Here is a 26,794-nt window from a genome sequence, read left to right on the forward strand (position 1 = left end):
ATTCACTGTATGAGAGAAAAAAAAGAATAAATATGATAGCAGTTATATAATGCGATTTTACCATATTTTCTACGATAGTAATATGCGTCAAATGACTGTAAAGCAATAAGACTGTAAAACCGCACGACTATAAAGTCGAAACCAGGATTTGTAGCGTTCGACACTTCGACGCTTGTTTCCCGTGTCCGCAATTAGACCAAGCGGCAGGTGGTACACTGAACATGACAGTTTTTAGAAGGGTGGTAGAATAAAGGGTCACCTCAATGCCGCACATAAATCCCGTATGCATTATCCATTATTACGAGTGACGATCAGTATTTCCATAAACGTGGTCGGGATATTATGAAGCTCTTATGTCATTCCTATCCTCTATACAATATTGACTTGATATGTTCTCTAAGTTTCTTCGCTGTAAATAAGTTGAACTATATATCCTGTAGAGTTACAAATTAAATGATATTAAATGATAATAATGAGTTAATTATAAGCTAATAACAATTCTAAAAAATCAATTTGTTATACCAACTTTAATTCTAGAAATGTGAAAATAAATACTATAGATATTTGATGATATTATTAATTTTTTCTCTGATAACACACACACACACATAAATCAGACATACATTGCATCTTACACATATTATTTTATTTGATATATTTTCTGTTTATTTTTTGTCCATAATTAGTTTAATTATTGCCAGGCAATAAAGGTGAGCCCTTAAGAGGCCACCGTCGGGCGTCGTCGCGAAAGTTCACGACGAAATCGTCGTCGGATTTTCCTTAGCAGATAAAACAAAAAAAGAAAGGAAAAGAAAGGTAGATATCGCGATGACAACTTATCTCGTTAAATCTCGTTCTTCGACAGGAGGAAGATAACGAAGGAGCAAGAAGAAACATGCCTCGGTCGAGGCGGGGGAGACGGACGACGAGGTGGGAGGGTGAGAGGCGACTGAGGGCGGTAGGTGGGGATGTGGCATAATTACGAATATTAATTGCGTTTCCAACGAGCTGCTGGAACCGGAGCTGCTGAGTGCAGATGTCAACCTATTATCATCCCCTGCCTTACAATGGGTGAGATCTCGCTTTCTCCGCGCCGCTTTATCCCCCTTCCTACCAGCCTCTGTCCGCGTCGTCCTATCTCGCCCACCTCTCGCGATTACCCCTCTCCCGTATTGCAAAGTTAACAATGTTACTCGCTCGTGAATAGCTACGGAGTATCATTATCAACGTGTCATCAGCAGGGCGGGGTCCTCCTACCTTCATAAAGTAAGATACTACAACACTGATGCGAGAAGCGCATTCTCGCGAGACATTACGGCCGCTTTGAGGAAAAATCTCTCTCCGATGAGTAACTCGGACTGTACTTCGCCATTTTCGCCGTTACCTCGAAAATTACGCTCTTTAAGTTTGCAACGGTTTTTCGAGCAATTTCTTAACACGCGCCAATTAGGAAGACGTAGAATGTATATAACATATGTCATTCTAAGCGTTTCTAGATCGCTCCTTCGCGCATTAATTATCGACGTAAAATGCTTTTATATTGATGTCCATAAATACTGAAACCAGCTACGTACACAAAAACGTGGAATATAGCTGCATATGGAAATTCATAAATTCAATAAGTCATTATGAGAATAAGTGTACTGTATTTTATACAGGACTTCCGTAAACGCACGAACTTCAAGTATCAGCTAATTATCCGCTTATCGAAATGGTATATCCGCCCCAAAGTTCTTTGTACCGTGTGTAATATTGCATCTCGAGGTAAGTGTCGGAACGGAAAGGTATTCGAGGACCGGGTGGAGGGGGGGGGGGTGAATGGCGAGAGGGAGAAAGCGGAGGGAGACGGTCAGAGAGCCGTTTAATAAAAGTATGAATATCGTCAATAGCTCGACGGCTCGTTCCCGAATAATTTCCACTCTATCGGAAAATAATTATACTTTATCGGGCCGGATCCTGTCTCCCTTCCTGCCCTCCGCCTATTTTTACCCTCTCCCAAGGCGGCGTCTCAAATCGCTCAATTATATTTCCTCCCCGTTCTTCTGGCCATTGTCTCCTGAATCGCGCGCCGCCGCGCGCCGTGGCGTTACCCACCGAAGAAATCCCTTCGAGAACGATCATCTTCTCTCCTCGAGGCTCCGATCCTCTGCCTTCTGCTTCCTCTATTGGCCAGATCTCAAATGCGTAATCGGTGTCTGCGGATTTTGCCTCTATCCTGTCCGATTAAGCCGCTATAAAAAGGTATCGAGCAATTTTATAGAATTCCCAGCTCCGTCGTAGAGTAACGGGGTATTCTGATATTCAAAGACGCGTGCCTCTTTTTAAAGACCAAGATTTTAACGCAATTCTATGTAATTTATATTTAATTTTATATTCTGATTAATTTCTAAAAAAAGTTATTTTACTTTTTGCAAAAAAACCCACTTTGATGTGAAAAGAATCTTTATTAACGCGATACAAATTTTTCTTACAATTTTCAATATGCCATTTTCGTTTATTAAAAAGTTTGTAATTCTATTATAGATTTGTGCACTGATTGCGATGCTTCATTCGCGAATCCGAGAGCGTCGAATCGCGCGATCGACATACATCGTCCGCCGCGTCATAATCGTAATTTAATAGAGCTCATCGTGGCAATTTTGCATGCTCCAAAGGACAATTAGCGCGCGACAATAGGGGGAACGCCATCGCGTTTAAGATAATTGACTAGGATGATTCGTTGTTACTCCACGCGACTGAAAAGAGATCGTACGAATACAGAAGGGAAGGGAGAAGCGCCGGGGTGGATGATGGTCGTCGAGAGGGCTTGATCATTTCGGGGATTACGCGCTGAAAGAAGAGAGGAGGCCCGTCTATAGTTCTATACCGTCCGTCAAAAGAGCAGAAAGAAGTGACGGTGTAGGCAGTCGCGGATTAAGGCACTTAGAAACCCAAGGTGCAAACTAATTTTCTGACACTTCCATTGAAGAAACTGTTAGGAAGTCCAACAGTAAAAGAAATCTGTCAAATATTGTTATCTTTTAACAATCAATATAACTTCACGAAATAATAATCGAAATTATTGTTACGTTACTTTGAGTCCTTGCGAAATTTCGGGCGAGCTCCTTACGCCCTTGTTAGGTAATCCGCCACTGTGCGTGGGAGAGCGAGAAGAGCGAGTCCTTGACGTGCGTAGGGGCAGGATCGCGGATGGCACGCGTGAATGCGTCTTTATAAAGAGCAGCCGGTGAATTGATATAAGTGAGCAGTTATTTCGCGATCATTTGGAATTCCTCGTGAATGTGACGAAGGGGACGGCGGCAAAGAGAAAGAGAGGAAGAGAAAGAGAAAGAAAGAGAGGAGGGTGGCCTCGAAGAGAGGCGAAGAGGAGACGACGTGGACCCCGGGAATGGGGAGCGTTCAGCCACGTGCGAGATGCTGGATCCACGCAACGGATCAAAGCCCGATGGCCTCGATCGTTACTTCCGAATGCTCCGCCGGTGTCCGATACTTCTAATCTCGCACGGTCGACGATTCGGCGTGTAATTTTGGTAAACGAAAGAGTCTCTCGGCCGCATGGGCTCCACGTTGAATTTATTTACAGTCCAGCTTTTCTCAAGCGGGATTTCGATATCGCCGTCCTTCTTCGATCGCGACATCGAAATTTTTTTTTCATTTTGGCAACGCCAAACCTTGGATCCGGTCGAAACAAATCCCGTCTGAAGTTAAACGGATGAAAGATGGAAGAATTACTCCGACGTTTCGCGAGGTGATGGCACAGCGGTCTGATAAAGGTGGGCGTCACGAGGAGGCGAGGAGAGGAGAGGAAGAGAGGGGGGAAGGGAGAATGGGGTGAGGTGAGGGATCGTTCCGAGGGACGAGCCAGAAGCGAAGAAATAAACCGGGCACAAACACAATAATTACTATCTCTTTATTTGGCTGTTTGTGTCGGGGCCGAGGTCTGCTCCGTTTTCTCTCTGCTCCGAGCGAGACGTGCGGCGCGCCGCCGTTGTGCAGAAGTTAATAAAATCCCCGCAGTCACGCCGGGGTGTGCAGTAACCCCCCTGTGCGACCCCCTTTCCTGCCATCCCCCTCCCCTCCACCCTTCTGTCCCCACCGGGCTGCTGTACAGAGAGGAGGCTTCAGTTTATTTAGCAGCGGCGTAGTCGCCCGTTCGTTACATCCGATCTCTCCTCCACGTCGAATCCCTGCAATGTGTATCCCTGCATCTATCCGCGCGTTTCCTTCGAACTCACGTTCCGCGTGCGAATCTACATTTTCTGTTTTTCAGACAGAGCTCCCCGGTGTCATTATTACCATCCTTTTATTTGTGCACCTTTTATTTAATTCCGCGCATTTTCTATCCTATTTGGCGCTTCCCATTTCGTATCGCTACAGGTCACTTCATTGCACTACAGACAAATTATTTTTCAAAAGCGAATTATACCTACATTACTCAAAACGGACGGAGGGGAAAGTAAACGTTTTGACATTTTAGAATGAGGGAAGAATGATATTTCTTTGATCTTGTATTCCAGTAAAATGTCGGCTTTTCACCCTCTTTAACAATCCACACATATCTCCTTATATAAAATCATCTATCTTCGTACGCTCTGTCAAAAATTACTTTTCTATCAAAGAACGTTGTTACGTACATATGTATATAGAAATCTCATTGAGATTGCTTTCATGATTCGCTTAATCGAGTAGGCGTGAGCGAAGGGTAAGAGAAGGTGTTCTTTTAACGCTAGCGATCTCGGGGATAATAACTCGTGGGCGTAATTGTTACATCATGGATCCGTGGAGGACGAATAAACGGGCGCTCCGCGAAACGGCGACGATCGAAGGAAGAGGAACGCGAGGCAGGAAGGAGATGAGAAAGGTATGCAAGGCACCACTGGGGGGAGGGGGGGGCTACAATAGGCGGCATTAAATCTGCAAAAGAGAGGTGGCTCGCTGCTCGCGGCGCGGAAAGCGACGGAGGTGGAGCGGAATCGAGGCGCAAAGGAAGCAGATACAATTCACAATGGACTCGGCGAACCGGCGCGAAGATCAAACGCCACTCCAACGGGAATTACCGACGTCCATAACTGACGTGAAACGACAAGTGTTAAGAGGTAGATCACTTCGTGCGTCTGCATCTACGTTCGTCGTGTCGCGTCGCCGTCGAAACACGTGCCGCCGAGATGATTTTGCTGCTTTGGCTAACGTTCTCCACGTACTCTCGCAATATTTAGAACAAAAAGTTCTAATTTAAATTGATAGAGGAATACGAAATGTAGAAATAAATTTACAATGGATACAATTTAGGTGTTGCTCGTATTATAAATATATTATATAAATATATTATCGAAGCATATACATAAATACACATGTGTAATTAATATGTTTTATAAGAATCTTGTATTCTTGCTTTTTTTCTCTTAGCTTTTATTTTTTCTCGAGTCTGTATTCAAGCAATAGTCAATTATATAAAAACAGTCTAAAAATAAGACGAGGGTGAGCTGTTATCTAAGCTATAAATAGTATAGATGAATATTGTCGTAAACAGTTATACTGTTTTGATGGGACTATTTTTCATGTCGTTTCGTTAAATATACTAATCGTTCATATGTGCATTTTCGAAATTATGTGATCCATTGAGACATGTAGTCAAATGGCGAAATTAATTCCCAACGGTAACGCGATGGGATAATGTCCTAAATTGACGCGAGCTTTCTTTCAACAACATAAAGGGGAATGAATCTCAACGCTGATTCTCCAAGAGAGGACAGAGTATCAAGGACATCGTTATTGGCCCCCGAGGCCACGCCGCGTATTGTTGTCGCCGGATGAAACGAAGAATCACTGAATTTTATGAGATAAACGAAGCGAGGAGATCCCGTAGATAAGTAATGCGTATGGTTTAGATTTCGACGGTCAAAGGAAATAAAGAGCTTAAAAAATTATACGTAGGCACGTGTTGAAACGGAAATAAAGAAGTTAATTATCTAATTATAGCTTTATAACTATGTCATATAATATTACACGATAAAATATAACTGCATAAAACGAATTTGTACACAAAATATTTTTAAAATTAAATTAAATTAAAAAGAAGAATTTAAATACTTAAATTAAAATATACAAACAAAAATTAAATCTAATTGCTAATATTATCGCTTAAGTTATAAAATTGATGGATTCTCTTCCTTCTTTTTCTCTCGTCAGAATTTTGCGTCATATAAAATACATCTCGTAATTTCGACAATCTAACTTTGATCGTTAATTAGATGAATCAATTGGACCAATACTCCAATCTTTGACATGTACCTTCACAAAATATCTTATAAATTTTTACAACAGATTTTACAGACGCAACATGCGAATCTTTTGTAGTCTTTTAGCGAAAACGTTTTTTGCGATATTTCCAACGGGTGGAGATTGCCGCTTTTCTTTTCTGTCGTCACGGAGGTGGATCACTTTCGGAGATGACAACAACGTGATTTAGCAGACACGGGAAAGTCGCCACGCGACGGTGGCAAGGGGTGGCGAAGGGGTTTGCGCCGCTCTTTCGTGGTTGTATATCAGGGGCGTCGCGTTATTGGCCCCCGAGGCGCAACCGGGCTTTGTCGGCTGGCACGCCGCTCGTCAGATAAACCGAGCTCCAAGAACTGCTGACTTTTATAGGATAAACGGAGTAAAGAGAAAGAGAAAGGGAGAGAAAGAGAGAGAGAGAGAGAGAGAAAAGGAGACCGTTTGGCGCGCGCGAATGTGCACGGCAACATCGGTTTTATACATCCCGGCATGAATCCGCGCAAATGAGGAGCCGAACGATGCTGTAATCATTCTGGATATGCAAACGTATGAGGTTATTTAATTTTTGCTCACTTAATTCGCGAAATGACTCCTTTATTTACGATGGGAGTTGCGGAGAAATCGTGAGTTAAGGATTAAAGTGTTTCAGAAAGGGATGAGCTTACGGCGATGAGCGTGTTAAAAATCTGTATAATACATTTCAACACCGTAATTACGTAATTCTTTATGATTCTATAAATACGTTATGATTTTTCAAAACGTTCGTCACCGCAAATTATTGAAAACAGATGCGAATCGTATTTATGCAATATGAATAAATGTATGCGCACTTAGTTTGTTTAGCAGGCTCTGTGGAGTCCCTTGAAAATCTAAACGGAGATAAAACTATTTGAAAAGAACTTATATTGCGATTATTAAAATTATATCTTGACGATTCGCAATACAGTCGTACATATTTAGCAAAAATGAGAAGTCAGTGCAGTTATGGTGACCAGTTGAGTAATTTTATTGACGGAATTACATTGATTTCCTTTTTACGTAATTCGCAAAATATAAAAATGTAATATATATAATATTTATAAATTCAAAATTTTTAGGAATATACGCAAGTTGAAAATCTTAAAGTTTTAGAAAAACTTGTCAGTTCAAATTTACCTGCGGTAATCCGATTTTAGGATTACATTAATGTGTATTTTTATGTTAAAACTAATAGAGTCATGCGATCTTTCTTAAGGAGCACTAAAGAGCGGAATATTTTATTAATTCTTTGAAGTTTTCAAAACTATTAATACTACAGGTTGGCGATAATGACTGCAAGACACTAACAGATTATCTTTTCGTACAATTTTTTTTACAGTCTCTAAGGACACTCTGTTATTCGGGGAGTTTATCTCATCTATATTATCTTATTTACAAAAAATCCTGTATCTTTTCTATAATAAAGTATTATATTGTGACCTCCTAAAACATTTTTTGTCAACGTCTATTTCAATGCTTATGTGACTTGTGAAGATAAAGATGTTTCTTTTATAATGATGGGCATAAATGCCTTAAAAAATATATATTTAGATTTGTATTCATTCAGTATATAAAAATAAATTTTATTTTAGATATTTATACATGCATGTATATTAGTATAATATCTGACGATATAAGTATCATGTATTTCTGTGATTTTATTTGACGGCTTTATTAGTCATATCGGAGTAGTACTTTGAGAAATCTATTTTTTATCGTCACGACAACCGAGTATCGATACTATATTTGCATGATAAAGCCGACTATGAGGCAAGCAGGGACGAGATCGAACACCCACGCCTTTATACAGATGGCGGCAAACATTCTGTACAACCAAATCAATGCGGAGATTCGATACCTCGTTTTATCGAACCACCAAGTCGCGCACGGACTCGCGACAAGACAAACTGTATTGATAAATCTTCAACAAAGAAATTAATATTATGTCTTTTAATAATTTTCAATATTCGATGATTTTCTTCTGCGAAATTTTGGGGGGGGGGATACTTCTCGAGCGCTACACGGCATGGATTATAATCGGTACTGTGATTAAACAAAGAGAAGCGATTAAACAAAAAATACACAATTTGTAATTTATGAAACGCGACGCGATATTAACTAGCTCTTCTTTAAATTAACAATATGTAGAATATTTCTTTGGATTTGCACTGGTTTAGAAATAGATTCTCACAGTCATAGTGAAATGTCATGATATTTCACGTATTACGGAATTTTTCGGAATGGATTCCAATCGGAATTGTTTAGCTATTTCCAAAATTTTTATTGTGTTTTCTAGGGAAAACACAATTTCGGAATCCACTCCGAAAAATTCTATAATACGTGTCCAGATTTCTATATTGATTTAAGGGATTGCTTCGTTCGAAAAATGTCTTAGAACCAGTCTGGTGAGTTAACAAGACACATACAAATCACATTTTTCGTATAATAGATTCAGAGAAGATAGGCCTTGCAAAATGTCCCTTGGAATCTTGTTTTATTGTTAGAGGTTTATATTGCGAGATAATTCAAAATACCTTTCAGGTATTTTTGTCATTAATGCCGCATTATCGAGAAGACGTTTTTACCTAAGAAAAACTTTCAATATAAGATAAAATCGCAAACCAAAACAGCATGTTTCTGCACTATAAATACTTTGTAAATTTTACATCTAATGTTATGTGTGTGTGCGTGTGCGCACGCGTGTGTGTGGGACTACGTGTTACTTATCTACGCTGAAAGCTACAAAAATAGAGTTGAAAGAGTTTCGAGCTAAATCAGACAAGCGAGACAGACAAGAGTCAAAACAGGTTGCAGTTCAGAAGAATGCTTAAAAGACCTCTTAGAGGACCATTTTTCGACAATTTTTCCAAGAATGTCTGTAGTCGCCTCGAGCGACGTAGAAATAATCCGTAAAAGAGATTCCATTTCTTCTTCAGTAAATATATAAAAAAAGATTTGATGTGTATTGGAAAAATTTATTATATTGTCTTATAACATTATGTAATATTTATCTACTTGTCAATGAGTAACACATTATTTGTTTCTTTTTAATAAACTGCTCAGAATTCAGCTGTTAAATTATCTTTCAAAAGAAGATAATATTATTTTCTCTCTTTCATAAAAATAAAGTGTCGCATTTTATCACACGTGACAATTTATACTAGCATGAAATAAAATTAAGATTATAATTATATAAGATTCTTGATGGAGAATAGAATTATGCAATGAGACATCATCATAATCAAATTATCCGTAACCTGTCAAAATTTCGCGTGTCAGAAGGAAAAGGGAAAGGAAAACACATAAGAAAATGATGTGTACGAATGACAGGGGGAATAAATCCGCGAGAAAAGAAAATAAGAAACGGAGAAAGGAAGTGATACCGGGACCGCACAGGGCGAAGGACGAAGATGGAAGCGACGAAGAAGATGAGCGTAGGTCGATGGATCGAATGTAGAAGGAGAGGAAAGAGCTGGAAGAGCGAAAAGAGACGGCAAGAGGGCGGACGGACAGGGAGGGAAGGGTGAGACGGGTAGGGGGACCAGAAAAAATCCGGGGATTTACGCGGAAAGGGCAAAATATTCCCCGCCCAGGCTTCATTCAGCCTCCGATTACGGGGTGGCTTTGGGTGAAAAGCACGCGCTCCCATTGGCCGAGGGGCTAATATGGCGGTGTTAGGGGTTGCAAGGTGGGGCTGGTGTACGCGATATTAAGGGCTGCTTTCATGTCCGACGAGCCAGTGCGTGGTGCGCCGTCGATTGACGCATTTTCCGTCGAGAAGGTGGAGAACGAGGTTCGGCATTCCTCCTGTCTCTCCTCATTCCCTATCTTTCTTTCGTTCGCTCGTTTCCTTTCGCGCACCCTCTTCCGCCTGGACCGCACTCGACTCGGCGGCAGATTCAATTTGCGCGCGTGCCACCCGGGACGAGAGAATCTATGATTTGCCAGTGATTATCGTGGATCAAGGACTGCCGTTTTTCGTATTGCGATTTATTTGCGAATCGCGGGAGCTTACGTCAGTGATTTCTTCGAAGACGAACGACTCCTGCCTCTCAGATATGGCCCAGACTTATAATCAGAAGAGAAATGTGTACAGCATCGATCAGATATTGGGTCACGCCAAGGATGAAGGTACGGCAAAGTGTCTTTCTTTCTTCTTTTAGAGAAACGCGCGCAAGTTATTTCTATGAGTGGACTTGGATCATTCAGAAGCTCTCTATGTTCTATGTTAACCGACATAATTTTCTTAATTATAAAACTACTTTTCATATTAATAGAATAACGAATAAATAAATACACATTTTATTTTGATTACATTTACAAATCAAAATGTTGAAATTCTAATTAAAAATACATTTAGTATTCTATTACGTATAATTATAACAAAATTTTGAGAAACAAAACAAACAGTTATTAATTCAAGTAAAGTTAAACGTAAATATAACTGCAATGTAATTCTAATTTTTGCTCTGACAAAGTTAGAGTTTAATACACAAATGTTTTGTTTTTAATCATTGTTATAGTCAATAATGATTTTAATCGTAGATATTTATTATTGATAAAGTATTTTATTCTTTATCGCATTTCATTGTTTATCATTTCGCATTGTATAAAGTGCTGTTTACTTACATAGCAATAGTAAAATCTCAAAGACAAAAATCTTGCTATTTAATGTTGTTCAACTTTAATAACTTTGTTAATTTCATTTTTTTTTATCTCTGACCTATCGTTTCTATTCATACCTTTATATATAAATTTTAAATACATTTACAAATATTTTTTTGGCTGTTCATTAACTGATCGATTGTATATATTCTGACTGAAATGTACAACGCGTTTAATATAATGATATAATCACGTTTTCTTTCACGAAACGATCGTAATCGCCGTAAGGTTGATAATTTCACTCGCTCTCAGAATACTTGACTTGTCAACAAGGAACTCCATTACAGATTTTATTACGCTCTCTTTTTTCACTGTAATAAAATAGGCTGGACAAACACTCGCATAAATAACGAATAAACAGGCAGCATTGCAAACTTTTATTTATTAAAGTTCGGAAGAGGTTTACGCCATATAAGATGAAAACAGAATACTCATTAACTTTCGATTTGAGATGGGAATCATTAAAGAAAGTTTTAAATAAAATTTTCACCTTTTTCTGTTTCACCTTATTTATTATTTTCGTATACATTTTACGATGATATAACGCCGCTAAAATGCGATTATTATTTGATAAAACGTTCGTTATACGGTAATTATCCATATAACAATCAGCTAGTTATCGAAGTCATTAAAGATGACCTCATTTTGATATCTGATTGCGTGGTAAATAGTCTTAGAAAAAATCTTTATAGGGGGGTATATTTTCTTTATCAGAGATTTATTTATCTTTTCTTTAAAAGTACACGAATTAAACAAATTAATTATAAATGATAATATAAAGATAAATGTTTATAACTAATAAATTAGAATAAATGTATCTCTGCAAATTTATTTTAACTTGTAAGTTATAATTTTTAATCTTTAATGCCCGGGATTTTCCGTTTTAGTTCTCTTGATGAAAAAAAAAACACAAATTTACGGACAATTTTATTTTTCTTATAATCTCACTGTTTGTAACAGAGAACGTACCAATATGTAAATAATAAATTTAAAAAAAAAACGTAAATTTATTTTAATCTCAAAAGAGTTGAGAAATTCAACCAACTGTAGATTGAAAGAATTGCAAACTTCGGCACGATAAAGGGAAGATACGAATCGCATAGGAATACGCCGTTAACCTTAGGATTGTATGATTAAAGGCAACGTAACGTAATTAGGTCGTCGCGGGTTACAGAATCTGTGGCGACGATCGGTGTAACGTGAATTTACTACACGGTATATTGCGACACGCGAGTGCATGCACGTGATTAGGTTGCGAAGAGACCGCACGAACGGCGGATTGTTTCGATGCATTCACTTTTGCAGAATCGTCATGGCGTGATAAATCATATTATCAAGTTTAAAGAACTACACTGTTACGTATACTGGCTGAGCCACAGCAGTGGCTTTATAGGCAAACAAAACAATACGGCGCGATCGCTGCCCCACGTTTTTATTAAATGCACGAACCACGAACACGCTTTTGCCTTTTATTGCTCAATGTAAGTCATTTTTTCATATAATAATATCGTCTTAATAAGAAACCATTGGAAGATCGATAATTTACGTCATAAACTATTGAACATAAGACGCTATTTCTGATGGCTATTAAACTTCAAAAAAGTAATAAAAAGTATTAATTACCTTAATTACATCTGTAATTAACTTAAATATTTAATTTTAAGTAAATTTAATTTAAGTAAATTTTAATTAAATAAAATTATTATTTGTGTGATGATCAGTTTAATGACCACTTAAAAATTAACCAAATGCGATAAATAATGTTCTTTTTGACACTTCTGTTAAAAAGTTGGCTTTAAGAAGGTGGTAGAATAGCATAGTAAAGAGCTTTCTTATTAGATTTATACACGTGTTTATTACGGATGTATCGTGCAAGTGATCGTTCTCTGATGATTCTGATTTTTAGATTGCGATAGATTTTAATTGCAACGATTGAAGGGTAACATTGTTTTCAATGTTACAATCTAAAATGATCAGCTCGATGATGCTTTTATCTTGGATTTTTCATTCTTTATGAAGGATATATTTTACTAGGAGATTTACTTAGTTTTTTATTTATATGCGATCAGTGATAACTGCTGTAACGTGAATTTACGGTACGACGTTACGACACGCAAACATCGCATATATATACTCGACGCGTATACTGTCTCTTTGTGCGGTGTACAAATATAGAAATGTTACACGTGGCGTGCAAGTACGAAATAATCGTACGAACAATGTTCTGGATATTATAATAAATGTATAAATTATTAGAAGTGCAATTTATATGTACTTGCAATGTTTGTACATTCTCAGATGAGTCGATTTATGTATCCATTATAATTCATGGCCAATTCTAAAAGCACTACTGTATGATTATTGTATATATATTTATATTTGCCATAATAATTGTAGATATTTTGTGGCTGTGGATATTTTATTGTTATATCACTGTTTTTACCATATTATATGTACACGAAAGAGAAAGAGAGAGAAAAAGAGAGTGAAAATATATGCAACATGGAAATATATATATATTACATAATTATTTATTTTATTATACGTAAAATAAAAATGTTCGACAATTTTGTGATAATTTTTATAAATGTAGGTGAACAGACACTTCATTGCATAAATTATTAAATTCGGATTATAAAATCATGAAATCGCATCTTTATTTGAGTCAATATGCAATATTACCAAATATTATTAATCTAACATATTTTATATTATCTATACTTTTTATTCAGATATAAATGTACACATAATATTTAAATAATGACGTGTCTATTTACTCGCATATTACTCAAGTATATTCAAAACAAATATCTTCTCTCTAAACTTAAGCGTATTTTATGCATTTTTATATGGAATTCCTAAGGGGCTTGCATTTTATAAATTTTCATAAACGCGCGCGTTTTACAATATTTTTTTTGAAAACATGGTCTCGTCGCGTTTTATCCCGTGGAACACTCGTGGCCGGCGTATTAACGTAAGTCCTTTTAAGGACTTTATTAGATTTTCAGCGTAAAGTCCTCGGCCACTTATAATCCGCTCCTGTCTCACGAAAGTATATTTCGTCGACTGAACGGATCGCAAATCCCTTTTAACGCTTAACGCTTAGGCGCATAATCCGCATAGATGCATAGGCGCGTAGGCGCATAGGGCGTTCTATCGGGAAGATGATCATTCCGGACCTGTCTGGTCGTACAAAAACATTTCCATTATCCTCTAATTATTGTCAAAACAAGATTTGTCTGGCCCATAATATATGTTTGTCCTTGGACCTAAGCTCCTGTTTTCTCTTCTTTAATTTGTACAGTTCGAGAAGAAATAAAGACTGAACAAAATGTCAGAAAATTTTGACCATGTTAACGCTTCGAATAAATCCTAGCGTGACAAGGATAAGTTCTGTGTTTCTCAATATTCTTAGGTATTAGTACTTCTAAATTTTCGTGACATATAATACAAATCTGAATTAAAAAATTAACAATTTCCATGAATTATATTTACTATAGATATATTAATAACAATTTTTTCGAAAAGAAGATTTCTTATACTTTTAAAATTTCCGCGTATGTAATAATATAATGAGTGCTTAAGATACGCTTACGAACACGATGCAATTATAGGAATAACACTTTAAGATAATACAATCTTCCAGGAAAAAGATCATATTGTCGTTCAAAGGGCTACGTTAATAACGCGTTTAGATACATAACATAATATAAAATCAAAGCCTTTGCTGAAATATGATAAATTACATCGACTGATTACCATGACTATTCTCTTTGTTAATATCTTTTATCAATTGTTAAAATTTATTAGTCCGTATTTATGAATTGTTGCGATTCCCCTTAATCTCTACAATTACGTGGGTGTTTTCATCGATGACTTCATGACTGCAGGCGGTTCCTTTGGCGCCTCACGATGTGATGATTCGCGACATGTGCCCGATCGGCACGGTAAATAAATTTTTAATTTCGCTCTGCGCGTCTCACCCTCTCGGCCATCCCTACCCTGCCCCAGTCGCCTGGTCCACATCAGGCGTCGGCGCATCGTAGATTTAATAAAAAGCAGTGGAGAGCTAAGCATCAAGTGGGTACTCCATTGTGCCTCAGCATAAAAACATTGAAATCTCTCTATTCAGCTTGGATTAGCACGACGATGCCTCTCTCTACACGCGTATGTGTATACGTGCGTGCGTGCGTGCGTGCGCGCGGGCTTCCGCGCGTGCACGCACACGCGTGCATACCGTGCGCCGCCGGCGGCGTGCATACGTTTTCAATCGTATCTCGGTTCATCCTATCACAACTGCTGGCTATGTATCGACATCGAAAAGTAGGATTAGCATTATTACGCACGAGTAGTAAATGCTTGTCTAATTAGTCCGCGCGGAGACGCGTAAAAGGATGTACGTGCGTGTTGCAGGGGTGGATAATCGTAAAACCTTTTCGTACGGCCTTATTACGGTTATTCGAAAAGGTTACCATGTTGCCGATTGAATTTGTTAAATTGGAGTGCTCAGAATGGCAGAAATTTGAGTTACGAGGAAACTAAGTTAACGAGGAGCCAGAGAAAAAGAAAACGAAGTACCTGGCGCAGGCAATTCTTGATATGATTAATTTGTACTATGGTCATTTGTTTGGGTACTTAAATATCTGAAATAAGAGGCTTCTGTGTTCTGGAATATTCTTACTAAAAAGGGATTGAAACAATATTTTTTTAGGCCGTATTTAAGTCCATTATTTTAAATTTACACTGCGCAAATGAAATAAATGACATTATTTAAATGTTTGCTAAATGATTTGCCAGGATTATGGTTGATTAACGAGGAATATTCGGAGCCATCTAATTTATCCATGACAAAAATTAATCGGAATTTCATTTAACATTTAATGAGATAGATTTTATTTATTAAACTGAACACTATGTTTCGAAGATGTAGTACAACGTAACGCAAAGTGATTTTGAGGGAAACGTTTACAAAGCGGATTATAATTTAATGTGAAATTTAGTCTGAGTATATGTGCATGTAAGCGGATGCAGACGGAGATGTAGCTTTGTAGTTGCTGCTTCGGTCTCAGATCGTTATCCAATTATAATAGGTATATTAATCTCAAACGCTACATATAGTTAGCTAATTAATAATTAGCCTAGTTCGCGGGTAGTAATGAGGGCACAGTCCATGTGATGGGTTTCATCAATAGATCGGCGAATGTTCGAGTTATTTACACCACGCAGACTTAATTTCCTCCATTTATATAAAATATAACCGCTGCGCGAGATAAAATAAAATGAATTTAAAGATTTTCTTATAACTGACGGATTTTGATAACGTTATTTTCTTTTTCAAGGAGAAAGACGTAGCGCCGGCTTTATGCCACTCCAAATTCTCCGCATAAAAAAGTTTGACCGCATGAAAAAGCATCGCGATATTTTGTAAAGAACCTAAGTATAGAAAGGTGCTCCTCGCAAAAGACGAGGAAGTCGGAGAAGGATCGCGCGTATCGTTCTCAAGATTACCGACACAAGGGAGGGTTCACAGAGGAATAATAAATCGCGCGGCAATTTGTTGCGCGCGTGTGTATATATACAATATATCATCGCTTCTTACAAGCGTCAAAGAGGTAACAAGGTTTATCGCGATGCTCGATTTTTACCGCTCGCATAGCTCTCGCCGTGACATTACCGCGATGTATTTTTGCGGAGATTCTGTGAGATACTTCCGCTACTTTTCGCTCGACGATACCTTCGCGACATCTCGTTAAGCGCACGGCACGATGGCTCGTTGCCTGCAAGCTCCATTTTTAAAACTCGTTACGATGAATTTATTTTTAACGCCGTCAAGTGCCTTTCGAAATTATATGCAGATCAACCGATTTGTTATTATCTGGGCGTTCGTGCAATATCAAGCGCATTGCACGAACGTTTTTCGAATATTTTTGCGCGTATCGATTTGACCATTGTAGAGTTGCAAGTTTTATGGCAAAAGTCGTTGAAATAATCGTTGTCGCTGTAATTATCTAAATTTTTGTAAATATGAGAAATAAAATATAAATAAAAATTTCATAAATGTATTAATAAATTAATCGCTACAAAACCTCCGCGAAGATTCTAGACTATTTTTTATCATAAAGTTATTTATAAACTTATCTTTTATGTACGATTAAAATCGACATACCGCGCGATTTGGTTTCTCACCTGAGACGAATCAGGCAATCTATATATCCGACTACTATGTCTACGTGTAGTTTACTTTAATGAGGCTTTAAACCCTCGTTGATATTCGCGCAAAGACAGAACGAGTGATCATGGTAGGAAATATGACTGGGGGTACGAGGCGGTCGCGATCACAGAAAGCCGGGAAGGGTATGCGTTTCACGGGGGGTGCAAGGCTCGTTGGTGTATCGTGAGAGAGAGAGAGAGAGAGACAGAAGAAGGAGGAGGGGGAGGTAGGGTGTGGGCAGTATGCACTCGTGATATTTGCTAATCACTGACAGCGACGGCTTTTAAGTACTGTCGAGCACATACGTATAATGTGCGCACTTACATTTGTAGGGTATTTCGCGGGCGTGTACACGCGGGCAGATGTATGGAGCGGTGCAAAAAAAAAAGAGAATGAAGCGCCGGGTGAGGCTTAAAAATTGGCAAATCCGCCGATCGGACGTCATCGGCGTATCGGTTATATCGGTACCGGTCGTTGTGCGGCTTAAAAATGAAATTGCGCCCGTATCTCCCCGCCGCTACCACCGCCGCCGCCAGAGTTGGCATATCAGGCAAAACGACAATTTCGTTTTGGCAACGCGAGCGATATGGCTTAATCGCCTCCCGATCGCTTCCCGCGCTCAAGTATCGGACGGTACCGTTTGACGTATACGCCCGTTTAACAGGGCGAGGATGCGCCAAATAAATTTCGAGGATTACAAATTCTCGCGTCTTACGGAACGGAAAGTTCTCCTTTTCGATTAGTTATACAAGTTCCTCCAAAATTTGATCCTAATGTCACACTACAGCGCGCATTACACGTTTGGCACGCATGTCTACGGTATAAAAATGATGTATGTTTTAGAAATTTTATATAAAATAATAATACTTATTATGAGAGAATTTATTTAGCGCAACTCTTTTATTATTTAAAATTATATTATTAATATTATTAATAAATATTCTTTGTCGAAATCTTGTGTTAGATAGTATTCTTTGAGAAAATCGCATTGAGATAAAATAGAAGAGAGAAATTGCGCTTTAGAAGTTGCGTATTGTTGATTTCAGACCACGCGACGTCGTCTGACGCTGTGGTTGATGGTGGCGATACGGAGCTCGGTCACCTGAGCGATCATCAGATCAACGACGCGCTGCACGATCCCTTGAATCTGGGTGAATCCGACCGACCGCGCAAGGTGCGAAGATCGCGAACGACTTTTACGACCTATCAGCTGCACGAACTCGAGAAGGCCTTCGGGAATACACAGTACCCGGATGTGTTCACCAGGGAGGAGCTGGCGATGAGACTGGACCTATCGGAAGCCAGAGTACAGGTGCTTTTCACGAATTCAATCATTGCAGAAAGGACCATAAGCCCATGAGAGAAAAGATATTGCAGAAATAAGTAAAATTCTTGCAAATATTTAGATAGGAAGGTAAAAATATAAAGTAAACTAGAAATTTTTAAGGCACGTGGGTTCTTAATTTGAGAAAAGAGGGATATGTGTGGGATATGGGATAGATATGGGAAGATTTTGAGTAATCTACATATATAAATGTTTAAAATTTTCTTTTATATATTGCGGGAATAAAATGCAAGAGGTATAAATAGAACAGATGTAGCAAATTTAAATGTTATAAATATTATAGCTCAAAAGGAGACAACGGGTGTCTCGTATTCCTATTGTCTTTTCAGTTATTAATTATCGTGTTTTATAAGAATAAAATATCTAGTCGCGACACTCACGATTATCATATACTTCCAAAAGATTAGCTTATGCCCATATCTCGCAATGACTGATTCAAATATTCCACAAATGCGGCTTGAGGCGAATGAGGTAAAGAAGTCCGGCCAGATTTTACCAGACAGTTGCAGAAGTATAATTAACCTTTCGTCGCTTTGACTGGACGAATTCACAAAGCCTGAGAGGCACGCGAGTGTCGCTGAGTTTTGCTCATTTGATAGTGGCAAGTTTCGTAAGTAGTTTTAATGACGAGTTTTAGATTCGGTCAGCGGAATGAAATTTAAAAGGCTAACTCGTTACTCGCACGTAATTTTGATGTTAAATATGGAGATTGTCAAAAGAATTCGAGGCAATGATGCAATAATCCATATAAGCAAAAAATGCTGTATTGTAATAACGTTCATGACAAAACATATTTGAATAACTATTAGGATACTTTGTTACTCATAATTATAGATTTATTTCATAATTCACAAAGAATTAGTTTTTTTTACATTTCTTCGTCGCGATAAAGTGATTCTATAGTACAGCGATTAATGCACAATAGCGTAAACTGATTTTCTGCACGTGCAATTTTCACGAGGATCGATTTATACGTAGATTTTGCGAAGGTTTGAGGAACGTCAAGCATCCTCGAGCGCTTGCAGAATTGCGCTTTGGCGACTCAGCCTCAAGGCACTAGTCACTTAACTAATTAGAGACTATTGTGTCGCAAAATTTCATGCTGCACGTTTTCCATCTGTAATTTTGCGAAACATACACTACGCCCCGAATTCGATGATTAATTTCATAGAAGAAGGGCTGCAGCCTCGTGCAGACTAGTAATCTGCTTTGGAATTACTTTAAACCGGCGTCCTTGAAAATTCAAGTACGTTGCAGCGATGGGGTTGTAGTTCAATCCATGATAACGGGGTATACATTGTTTCGCGATGATTTGTACTCCCCCTTCATATATCTCTTTTTAATATATGCACTGTATTAAAAGCAGATTAATTTTGGAACGTAAGAAATAATTCAGTTTTGCAATTATAAATGAATGACGTTATGTATAGAGTAAATAATTAAATTACATCAGTAAACAATTATTTGCGAAATGGTAACGATAATTCGCTCGAGTGCTGGTGAAATTAACATGCATAAACGGTATTTATACGTAAATGAGTATTGAAATGAATACATTATAAGGTCGCAACACGATCCTTAACGAATATCAGATAAAGAAAGAACCTCTTATCGATTTTCTTTTAAGAAATACTCTTGAATCGGTGCGTTCTTGAATCGAATCACCCGATTCGATTGTTTTATTCCGACGTATACGACAAAGAAACTGTCGACAATTTTAGAGGAGGCGCGCACGCACACTTGTACACGTACCTTCTGCATGTATATAACCGTGGGTGAGAGTGCGAAGGGTTGCGTGGTGCCGCCGGCGGAAGGGTGGCGATGATGCTGAAAAGAGACAGAGAACATTCCGATTGGCCCATTGTGGTACAGCGGAGCGACAATGCCGGCAATTGGCCGTCGCTCGACAAAACCGCTAAATGATCCGCCGCGGCGCACAGTGGTGCCACGGCCACTTTATTTCAATCTAGGAAATCCTCCAGTACCCCCCTCGCGCGCCCCTCCCCACCCCCCGACCCCACTCATGCGCCGATTCCAGATGCGAAATTACCCCATTTTTCGGTATTAACGGCTGGCCGATGTATCGACGATCGGGCGCGTATGGTAATGCAATCGCGAGTCGTTTCTGACGTTTCCTACACCCCGGCAGATTTGCCACCGCCGGACACTCTGGATGGAATTTTTATAGGCTACCATGCTCGTCGCGGTGCGATTTTCGCGAATTACTCCACTGCGTTAAGAAGACAATGTCTTTTCTTAATAAACAATATGTTATTTAAAAAAAGAGTTCTTTAAGAATCTTCCTCTTTTAAAAGATAACTTTATGTTAATTTAGAAAAAAATTGGTTAAAAGTTTAATAGAGAGATCATATCGAAGGTTCAATTGATAAAAGGTATATCTAAGAGTCCCAAATTCGACGTTGATCGATGTACAGATTGCGGAAACATTGCCGATTTCTATGGTAAATGGTTCGAGAGATTAATGAGGTAGAGTTATGGAAACGCGTCGGCGTTGCAAACTTTCGAGTTCGCGGTGGGTCGCTTAAATGACGCAAGGTTTGCGAGCACTTAAGCGTTAGAGGCTATTCAGGAGCGATTAAATAATTAACAGCAATTAGGCAATTGAATTTCCTGCCCCTCTCCCCTCCGGTCTCGCAACGCTGACCTCTTTCCCTCGCTTCAACGTTATTCCTCTCTTCTCTTCCTCGATGCCACTTCCTTCTCCCTGGCAGTGCACCCTCGATTTTCTCACGTTGCCTTGATTTTATTCCGCAACCCGGCCGAACTAACTCGCTAATTTGTCTCGATCCAACGGCCTGCCATGCCATAAGTCATAATTTCATTTGGTTTTCAAGTAAGTTATAATTAATGTCGTCGCGTATACGATAAACCGTAATCTTTCGCGCCTTCTCCGAAGAAAAGACTAACAAACTATTCAGATGCGAAAGAGTATGCGACCTTAATTTTACTATTAATAAATTTAATCTTCTATTAAATGGATAATTAACTAAAGACTCTCGATATTAAAATTAACCAGGTAACAAGGAAAAAGTGGGCTTTGAAAGTCAAACACGATTAGCTGCGTGCATGAGTTAACGTTATGTAAAATTCAATTGTTACGATTTATAACTTTGTACAGAATTGTTAATTAAATGTTACATAACGTTAACTCACGCACAGCTAACCGCGTTTGACTCTCAAAGCCCACTTTTTCTTTGCGTTATTTGTTAATTTTAATCTTTTGTATTATTTATAATATTAATTATGTAAAACTGCTAAATAATTTAGTATTTAGCTTAAATATTCATTATCTGTTTAGTTTATCTATATTTATCCATGGCTATGTTTTTTACATATTTAAATATATATTTACATTTTTTATATTTTATATATGTATATGATTCAGTTTTCTTTCTGTGAGAATAAAGATATAATAAAATGTTCTCTCTTTTTTCTCTATTTTTTCTTTCTCTTTTCTCTTTCACCCCCTCTTCTGGTACCCACGAAAATTCAGAATAGCTCGGGTGGAAAGCGAAAGTATTTATACGGCAACCGGACCAGCGATAGGGTCGTCAGGGGTAGACGAGAATAGAGAGCCGGAGGCAGGGGTTGCTAGTACTCAGGGGTACGAAGGAAATCAGGATAATTGTTAACAATTAGCTTAATCAACCTCGAGAGCAAGCTTTTGTTGTTGGCCGCTCTGATACGCGCGTCTGGGGTTCTCATGGGCTTCCCTTTCCTGCTAATTTTGGATCTTCATGACGTACATCTGGTATTTCGATAATTCATAATCAGTTGAAATCACGAATCGCCTCTCAACGGTTCAAATAGATTATTTAATTGCATTGAGATTATGATAATATTTTCTTTAAAGTATTCTAAAAAATTATTTTGCAATAATTGCTTAATATCTTTAATGCCAATTAATATAAAGAGATCGTGCTGAATATTTACTCTACAAAGTATTCCTCTTTGTTTTAGGTGTGGTTTCAAAATCGACGTGCAAAATGGCGCAAGAAGGAAAAGGCCTTGGGCAGAGATACGAGTTTCATGCACGTCGAGCAAGGAGGTGAGTCTAATTGTAAAAAAATTAAAATTGCTCGTGGAGACAATACCATTTTTGACAGAAGCAAAAAAGGAAACTTTTAGTAAGAAAAACTGTGTCTTGCAATTGTTAATTATTAGACATCAGATATTTTATTTTACAAAATTTCTTGAAATGTAATACGGTTTAAATATTTGTTGCCGTGTTGCATAATTGTTATTCTCAAGTGTTTCAGTAAAATAGAAAGATTTTTCGAGTTAGAAATTGGTTTGTATTTTTCTTTCCTGTTTTTTTCGCAACAGTGCATGGATTAATGTCTTTTTATTCTCTTCATTCTTTTTCCTTCTAATAGTGAAGTAATAGCAAATGCTCGTTTTCCACCACCATTGCTCCCTTGCTTTGCAGTAACAGTAACACGTGTGTTACGGTCGCTAATATGCGCAAGAGAGAACGATAGGGCGCAAGTTATAAAGGGTAGATGCAATCGACGACAATTACGTCTAATTTTAGTGTCGGTCGTCGCAGCCATCACGTGCGAATGATATAGAACAGAAACCTGGCCGATTATTTTTTCATGAGACGCTCTGCGGATAAAGCTTGTATACATCGAACGTGCGATATTAGCAGTGAAAAAAATCGAATGACTTCAGCATTGTAGTATTTCAATATCACATAATAATTATTTTTATTACGTATTTCCAACCGCGTTACGAGAATCCTAAATTTCTTCTGCGTATTAACTCTCTTTAAAAATAATTATAACAAATCCTTTTCACAGTCTCTATAAGTCTGGAAAAAAAAATTAAGATAGAGAAAGAAAACGGATTTCTAAAGTAGATAGCGTAGATTGCTCACAAACGAAGTCGATACAGTTTTCTCCATATCAGAATCTGAAGCAGCGTCAAAGGAGTAAGCAAGCTGGTCGAATCCTGTTTACAGGTGTTAACGAGCTGTCCCTTCATGCGCGGCTGCTGCAAACGGCCAGCGGCGTTCCCGGCGCGGATTCCTCGGGTCCGCCGACGGGCGCGTTTCCCTGGTTCATACCTCCGGTATTCCCGTCGCCCTGGCCACCGAGCGCGCCCAAGCTGCCGCCGTTGCACGCCCTCCTGTCGCAATACATCGGCCTGCCGTTGCCGCAGAACCTGGCGTCCCTCGGCACGATGCTCCCGGTCGGCCTGAACCCGAGCTCGTCGCTGAACCACAGCAACGTGAACGGTCACTCTCTGGGCGGCCACTTGCACGGGCACCCCCTGAATCTCGGGGTGCAGAGCATACCGCAGAACCTGAGCTCGAAGAACGACAGGGAGGAGGATTCGGCGTCGTCCGACGACGAGATCAGGAAGCAGAGCGCGGAAGTGCTGAGAGTGAAGGCGGAAGAGGCGCTACGCAAGGCGGACAATTAACTGTGAGAGCTTACGGATTTTTGTAAATACAAAGGAACCTCCTCGGTTCACCCGAAAGAGCCGTTTGATACCAACGTAAAATTTTCGCTCGGCCGTAAACACCCGCGAACCTATAGTATCCTGTATGCGTCAGAAGTTTATTTCGCGCTTGTCAGGCTGCAAAAGAGTATGAATCCGTGTCGTTCGTACAATTCGGTAGGCACTTTAATACGCGATGTATCCCGGAAGGAAACGCTTTTGCCAATGGATTCTAAAGTTAAGAAAAAATAATAATAAGAAAAAAAACTCTCCGTCACAAGATCTATTAGTAAAATTATTTTTGCATTTTCTTCCGGGACGCTCTGTAGGACTTGGATTCGAGTAGTATGTATTCCAGTAGAAAACAGACAACATTTGATACACATTTGGATATTTGTTGTGACGTATCGGTCGTATTGTTAATTTTGAACATGTTCGATCAGCAGCGCAGTCCAATCGATACATTGTTGAACTTACACAACTTCAGCGCCAATTAGATATTCGCGCAAGACGCAATAATAAGTTTACCAGTCATTGATGAATAATTAGTTGCTGATTGAATACACGCGGCCTTTCGACCTAGAGTTATAGAGACTCGATTATTGCAAATCGGTTTATTCAAATATGTTCTTAAATAAAAAAGCAAACTCACGGCAAACACAAAAATATTGGATTTTGAATAATATAATAATGTAACAGAGACTTTAAACGGAATAACGAATGTAATTTCTCCCATTCAGAAATATTCAGAAATATTCAGAAATATTCAACAAAACTAACAGAACAATTTGTGTTACTTTTTAATAAACAGAAAATAAATATATCATTTATGAATTATTTTTTAATATATTAATATACAAATATATATATAATACATATTTATTAATTTATGTTTTATATATAATATTATTTGTCGTTAAATAAATAACATATATATATAAATAATAAAATATTTCAGAAAACTACAGAGACCGCTAACAGTTTATACTTTATGAGGAGACATTTGATTGCTTATTTTTATTCGCGTTGCAGCGAAACATCAAAATGTGAGATTTGACAGATAGCAATGCACATAGCGCAATCATGCATTGTTATAATATAATGGGTTATGCACTATTATTTGCGTCGTAATTATTTAGCACTGCTCGAGTTGTTATTCGACGGCGACACGTAACAATCTATTTCATCGATGTCAAAAACTGATTGCGTTTTTCTACGTGAATCAACATGTAAGGGCTGATCAGACTAATTGCTGCACTGGGCTAACTATAACATCAGAATATTATATTTAATAATAAATAATTCATAAATTTGATTTAATTATGTTCCTCTACAAAAAAAATATAAAAATTGCGATATATCATATTCATCCTGTCACAACTGCCTTATCCCGTATGTAAAAGAGATAGATGAGTGCAACCGCGTAGAATTTCTTCAAGATTTAAAAGAACAAGTGCCGTACAGGATCGTCGGGGTACGTATCAAGTGAAAAGAGAGAGAAAGAGAAAGAGAGAAAGAGTGTGTAAGGAAGTTTTGTAAAATACATGTATCATACGACCATTAGATATATATCATGTATACATATGTAACATATATATCAATATAAACTTTGTGTAAATATGTAGGCTACCCATTAAGTTAAAGAAATATATTAAACCTAACGAAGAACCACACAGAACTGTATTTCTTTCAAAACTATCATCGTCTGCCAACACAACGTTGACAGTCGGAAACGATCTTTCCTCACAAAAAAACAAGTATAAAATTTGAGATAAGTTATTAATTAATTAATTACTCATCTCAAATAATTATCAGAATCGGTGCAGTTTTTAAAAAATTGGGAGAAAATTAAATAGACATATTTAAATTAATAAAGATAATGAAATTAAAAGCTAGTGAAAGAGAGAGGTGCTTGGAAGCATTAGAAACGCCATCGACTGCACGTGATCAATTTTCAATATTTATACATTTTCAAGTGTCTCTATATAATAGTCTTTACTAGCGTATCACGATTAATAAGCTGCAGGTGCCTCAGGTCCGACTCTTTCGCACCCGTCAATTCGGGCCTCAACTACTCTAATTCGTCCTGTCCGAGGGCAATTCACACGGGGGCGAGCTACAAAATCGCTTCCGCGTCATTAATCATGAAAAGATTTGGCGTATTGGCCGCGTCATTACAACGATTTCCTGAATTCCGCGCAGCTGGCGGTGCCCCCGCACAGACCCCCGGATTCCCACGGGCCCCAACGCGCCGACTGTGTCGCGCGCGTTTAATCGCGCACCCCCGCCTTCCGTCCCCTCCCCCTCCCTACGTTCTCTCCCTCTCCGTTTCACCCCGGGCTCCGCATTTTCCGCCGTCGAAAGTGAATTTCGTCCGTGGGCGGGATCGGGCGCATCCCGGCGTGAACGCCGGTAACACGCACAACGGCAATTACAATCCGGCCAATTTATCCGCGTTATCAGAAATTTATCTGTCGCAAAGGACGAAGGCCGCACGACGAACGCGAGAGTTAACGTTATCGCCTGGCGTTATCGCACGGGAAGGTAATTATTGCACCACCTGCTTGGACACTAGCCGCGCGATCCGCGCGAGCTCGATAAAACACACAGATAACGCGGCTGGGTGAATGATATTTCATTTCAAAGGTATTTTATCGAGGCTCACAGGCAACATTTTACTGTAACGGTTACTTGATAGTTTCTTCTTAATAATTTTTAGAAATAAGAAAAAAGAAAAAATAAGTAAATAAATATGTACATACATATATGTATGTATATCTCGACAGAGAAACGCAAATGGCAACGCAGGTTGT

The 26,794-nt window shown here is 38.6% G+C and overlaps 1 protein-coding gene across 1 annotated transcript; it reads left to right on the plus strand.

Annotated features, from left to right (window-relative positions):
- Nucleotides 1-10,048: 10,048 nt before the first annotated feature.
- LOC139768078 (homeobox protein aristaless-like 3) lies at nt 10,049-25,649 on the plus strand. Its single transcript, XM_071697911.1, has 4 exons — nt 10,049-10,425; nt 18,217-18,482; nt 22,497-22,584; nt 23,500-25,649. The coding sequence occupies exons 1-4, from the start codon at nt 10,353-10,355 to the stop codon at nt 23,961-23,963; spliced, it is 891 nt and encodes a 296-aa protein (XP_071554012.1). The 5' UTR covers nt 10,049-10,352; the 3' UTR covers nt 23,964-25,649.
- Nucleotides 25,650-26,794: the final 1,145 nt, after the last annotated feature.

This window comes from Temnothorax nylanderi, unplaced genomic scaffold, assembly GCF_030848795.1.
Source record: "Temnothorax nylanderi isolate EJ_2023f unplaced genomic scaffold, tnyl_v1.0 TNYL_tig0014_pilon, whole genome shotgun sequence".
NCBI lineage: Eukaryota > Metazoa > Arthropoda > Insecta > Hymenoptera > Formicidae > Temnothorax > Temnothorax nylanderi.